This window comes from Ruditapes philippinarum, unplaced genomic scaffold (genome assembly GCF_026571515.1).
Source record: "Ruditapes philippinarum isolate M1 unplaced genomic scaffold, ASM2657151v2 ctg5539_1_1_1_1, whole genome shotgun sequence".
In the NCBI taxonomy this organism is placed as follows: domain Eukaryota; kingdom Metazoa; phylum Mollusca; class Bivalvia; order Venerida; family Veneridae; genus Ruditapes; species Ruditapes philippinarum.
The window spans coordinates 178,255-184,104 of record NW_026864389.1 but is presented as its reverse complement, the minus strand read 5'-3'; the positions used below and the strand labels follow the sequence as shown (position 1 = coordinate 184,104).

The window sequence follows — 5,850 nt, the reverse complement described above, 5'->3', positions numbered from 1 at the left end:
AACTTTAATTATGATACTATATTCAATAAATATATTCTAATAAATTCTATTTTGTTAAATAATTGTTATTTATAAAAATTCATTGTGACTTTTATGCAAAAATATCTCCAAATATTTTCGAATTAAACAAACCTTCCGCAGCTGCAAAAAGACCTCTCGTGTGCTTCTTTTTAAAAAAGCAAACTTGTTCTTTTAGACTAGGCTAACGAAAATCTTTGAAAGAAGAAGAAGGAAGAAGAGGAGAAGAAGAAGAAGAAAAAGAAGAAGAAGTAAACTAATCTAATTCACACCAGTAAGATACGGAAAATATGTTTCAGTATGCTGTAAAAAATAAATTTTACAGTGAAAATACGGAAAAGTAAAAATACGCATTTATTTCATCAATATTTCTCAATTTTTTATTTATAAGTATATAACAAATAATCATCATTTTATAAGAATATGATAATTAATTATATTGTTGTTGATTCGATGGCATTCCAACGAAGGATAAAAATTACAGGTTGAAAGAGGATTTGATAAATCGCATGTATATAAGTGTACAGACATGCAGGAGCGCTCATTTAGACATCGTTTATATAGACAAATACAAACATATAAATTAACAAATATGGACATAAGGTTTACACTTCTCACCATTTTACTAGTTGTCGTTAGTTTGACTTATACCAATGCTTCGTGTGAGATAAACGGCGTTACTTATCAAAAAGGAGGTAAACACTAGCAATAATTTGATTATGTTTAAAATATTATTTTCTTTAAGAATGTTTAATTCATTCAAGCGAAGCACGCCAAACGGCGCGTTTTTGCTAGGTCGCCCTGTTGGCTATACAAATAGCCAATCCTTCGATTTGAGTCGTGTGACAACGCGCCGTTTGGTGTGCTTCGTTATCTACAGGACGACAAGACGACAGTGTTACAACGCACCGTTTGGCGCTTTGTCGTGCTGTCGCTAGCGACACGACGCACAAAAGTGCTCCAAATCAGCCACCATAAGAAGCTGTTTTGGTTTTTATTCTTCTTTAATTCTTATTAAGGCTTAAATGAGATGGATTTTGAAAACCATGCGTTTTGATCAGTATGATTAATTACTAGCATGGAATGCTTAAATTTATTCTCGATCTATTACTTGGGAGTTATGCTGCCATTGAATATTGTCAATTATGAAATATGTTTCTTTAAAAGATAATTTGTTGCCATGTATGAATTTACAATATACTTACCTAGGTTTAACCGTACAAGTAATTTCAACGTGTAATCCAGTACTAAAGAGAGACCAGGAATTGTGCAAATTTTTTTTAAAGAAAAATGTCTCAGGTTTATCGAATATCAAAAACAAAATGTAAATATAAAGTTATTTTAAAAAAAATTAAACTCAAAAGTTAAATTTTTTCATCGCCATCCCTCTCAAAAAAAATATTGAGAAACTTTTTTTCTGGAATTTTTTTTCAATGGATTTTTTAAAAAAAGGTTTTTTCAGTTTGTTATTTTATATCGTTTAAAAAAATTTTTTTTTGCATGTATAATTCCTGTCAACAATAAAATTAAAAAAACCCAAAAAAAACCAAAAAATGCAATGTATATCCAACATAATTTATTAGGGACATTTTGTTCTAAATAAGCCAAAGTAAAAGTCGACAACGTAAAATATATATCAGGGACAATATCTCCTGTCTTCTATCTAAATAAGTCAACGTTAAAGTCGACCATTCTCGCATATATAGAGATAAATATAAAAGGAGGGGGTGGGGGCGTAGGTCTAGTGATAAAATTACTGAAAAGAAAACGGAATTAATGTTATTCCCAGACACTTGGGGTGTGGAGATCGAAAGTCTTAAAATCAAAGTAAAATGTATATTTGTCAATCCCTGCACATAATCTTATCATATATATCAATAACTTAACAAACGCTGTTTTGAAAGAAAAACAATCATATTTCAACGTATTATATAAGTTTTATATTTACTTCGCGAGCGTTGTTCAATCTTCTATCTGGCATTCTTTGTTATTTGTTTTATGTTCTTATATATTACTAGTACATTCAAAGTAAATTTCTAAAATGAATGCTTTATGAAAAAAAAATACCCACAAATTAATATGTTTCCACTCTGACCTAAAATCGGGTTTACTAACTTTTATTTCTTTGAGAAAAACAAAAAACCTTTGAAAAGCTTTTCAAATTGTTTGGCATTCACGTATAGCTTGTGTTAGATGTTTAGTGTCCCCTAGCAGCTGAATGAAGTTTTATTTGTATAATTTATGTTTTATCAGATAAATTTACTCACCCGGAGGAAGGATCGGATCAATGTAAAGTGTGTGTTTGTTGTGAAGATGGAAGTTTTACATGCACACAGAGAATTTGTACTGTTCCACTATGTGGTGTAAATAAACAGATAATGGACGAAGATGGGTGCTGTACGGTGTGTAAACCTGAATGTGATGACGCAGCCGCAAGCTGTCCAGCTCTAGACTGTCCGGTATCCAGGCAAGCGTTCCTGCCAGATGCGTGCTGTCCTTCCTGCGGTTGTGCGTTACCAATTGAGGCATTTCCTGTTGCATCTGTTCCAGTGGGTATGTGAATCTAATTTAATTTACCACGACCGTCAGCCCCTATAGGCACATTACACCGTGTAATGAACTATATATGAGCCGCGTCACGGCAAAACCAACATAATGGGTTTATTATAATGGTCTGATCAGGATCCATGCTGTTCGTTATCAGTTTCTTTACTTGTAATAGGGTTTGTAAGCGAACAGCATGGATCCTGATCAGACTGCGCGGATACGCAGGCTGGTCTGGATCCATGCTGGTCGCAAACCCATTATGTTGGTTTCGATATAATTTTTTATCACGTTTATCGTTTCAGAAAATTTGAAATAGAAAAGCATTTCGATAATTTATACAACATTCAATTGAAATCCGGTAACTAACAATGGGTACTTCAATCTTGAATAACCAAATCCCCAGGTCAAGGCCCTATCATTCGGGGACAATCATGTAATACTAATTGCCCCGACTCACCGCTAGATGGGAAAATCCCACTATATAGCCGCCAATACAAATCTACTGTTTTTGCCCTGCAGTGCAGAAGAAAGAAAAATGTGTAGCCCGAGGGATTTCAACTTCACGAAACCCCAATTTCGTCTTCGTGAATTCACAATTTTAACTTCGCGAATTCATGTTTTCAACATACGGAATTCATTAAATTACGATTTCAACTTCACGAATTCACGATTTTAACTTCATGAATTCACAATTTCATTGTCACGAATTCAACTACACGAATTCTCGATTTCAACTTCATGATTTCACGAATTCATCTTCACGATTTAAACTTCAAAAAATCACGATTTCAATTTCACGAATTCACGATATGGCTTCACGATTTCAACTTCAAGAATTCACGATTTCAACATTTCAACTTCATAAAATTGTGAATTCATGAAATTAAAGTCGTGAATTCATGTAGTTGAAAGCGTGAATTTATGTAGTTGAAACTCGTGAATTCGTGACATTTAAATCGTGACGCCGAAGTCATTCTACCATCGGTCTTTCTTTGGGATATATCTCTTCTATCCCATGCAGATACCATCTGCTACCCCAACGACCCCCACCCACGCAACACCCCGGGGTAGGTGGCTTGATAACAAATCGGCTGGTGCATTCCCAATCCATTAAAACAATTTTAATATAGAGACTTATTATAGAGACACTTAATGTCATCACATTTGTTATTTATTTGCAGGAGGGTTTGCTGCATGTGATAGATGTACATGTTATGAGAATGGTACGTTTTCTTGTAATAATGATGGGATACCTGAACCCTTCCTTGAGTGTGTGAATCCTCGAGCCACAAAGACTGGGAAGAAAAAATGCAAATTTGATTGTCCAGATGGTAAGTAAAGCCCATGCAACTGATTGTGTTAATGTTATCGCCACTTTCCGTACGTTATGTACAAGTCTGAATCATTGCAGTCGGAATCTGGCGAAGAAAGCTGCTATTAATGCATATGTTGCTTATATTTCTGTGTCATTTGTTTATATTTAAGTCACATGTTTATTTTGTAAATAAATTTTAAAGAAATTATAAAATTACACACTATGTTCAAATAACGACCACTTTTTTGTTAACTTAAAGATGAATACCCCAATCTTTCTTTGTCCTTTCAGATTACACGTGCAGACGTTCTAACGTGTTGTTGAAGAAAGGAGAATTTACAAAGATTGGCTTTAACTATTGTACATGTCATCCCAAAGTCTGGTTTCCCAGAGGTTTTTGTATTTATCCGAGATTTATGGACAGTGACAAGGATTTAAGAGTTCTGCAGGAAGACAAATGTGTGGCTACACCAACACTGGACGACTTGAACGTAGTTGACATTAGATATATTAACTATTTGGATTATTTTAGAAACATATAAACATTTCATACTGACCGCCGACGACACAACTTAAAACTTCTAATGAAACTGACTACTAACTTCGGTTTTGTGATATCCAGATTTTAATAGATCATGTAATAAATATCGAATTGTGTGATTATTTTGACATTTCTTGTTTCAGTTTGGTTTTTTCCATTTGGGAAAACCCCCCCCCCGATTTTTTTGAATTATTTCCAAATACTTTCCTTTTCACGGGGAAAATTTAAAAAAGGCCCTTATAAAATTTTAAAAAAGTAACATTTTGAAAAGTTACAAAGATTTAAAAACTTTATTTGATAAATCCCCATTGGAAATTTTATCCAAAAACCATAAAAACAAAAATTTATTTCTTACTTAAATAATCCGCTAAAATAAAAAATTTATTTTTAAAGTGAAATTTTAAAAAATACTGGAAAATAAACCCGAAACCCCATTTCCATTTTTTTATTTCTTATCGGTTTAAAAATTTTAAACGTTTTCAATGTTGGGGTTTTTCTTTCACAGTTTAAATTTTTTAAAAAAAGGGGATCAAAAATGAAGTAAATTAAATGGCAAAAAAATTACCCCCTTCTAATCTTATAAAAATGGAATAAATTTCCAAAAAAAAATTTTCCAAACCGGTATCAAAAGCCGGTAAATCCCTTTAAACTAAGCATCATCGGTACTTTCTTTGTGATAGATCCCTACACTGACCTTTTACTTGAATAACAAACAATATTTAACAAACTTTGACATGTGCTCTTTTGTTAACAGATATGTTGTGTTGAAATTCTTATCGTCATCAACTTATCTGGTAATTAGAATAAGACAGGTTATGGAAATATAAATGAAAGAAATGAGACAGGGAGTTTTTGAAAGAATGTGTTCATCATTTAATGCGTCAAAGAATGCGTCTTTAAACTCTCTTTTTTAACTTATTTGGAGAGGAAGTTAAATTATTGATTTTATTATTAAAACATGCGTTTATTATTTCTAAAAAAGAGCATCTTTTCTAAAGGGAATGCAATAATTATTTAAAACTAAAGCTAAAAATAATACGTCGATAACTACATGTGTTTGGTACTTTAGTAGTCCATTACTGAAATCAATTGTTGTATTAATAGAATTTGTCTACTAAAAAAATTTGTCCACAACAAAAACATGTGTTTATCATTAAAATAGTCCGTTTATAATTACTTTTTTACTCAACTAATAAGAAATGCATGAAAGATGTACGTTTGTTACTTACAGAACACGTCTATTACTAAAGGAATACGTCAATTACTAAATGAATGCGTCAATTACTAAAAAAATGCGTTATTTACTAAATGAATGCGTTAATTACTAAACTTTTGTGTTCATCACTAAAATGATGCGTTTATTACTAACAGAATGCGTCTAAGTGCACTAGAAATAATGCGTTTATTATTTAAAGAATGTTGTTTTTTT

At 32.2% G+C, this 5,850-nt stretch overlaps 1 protein-coding gene across 1 annotated transcript; it reads left to right on the top strand.

Moving 5' to 3' along the window:
• Positions 1–553: 553 nt before the first annotated feature.
• Positions 554–4,536, top strand: LOC132725434 (kielin/chordin-like protein). Its single transcript, XM_060710571.1, has 4 exons — positions 554–713; positions 2,272–2,571; positions 3,747–3,896; positions 4,172–4,536. Exons 1-4 carry the CDS (start codon positions 611–613, stop codon positions 4,420–4,422), a joined length of 804 nt encoding a protein of 267 aa, XP_060566554.1. The 5' UTR covers positions 554–610; the 3' UTR covers positions 4,423–4,536.
• Positions 4,537–5,850: the final 1,314 nt, after the last annotated feature.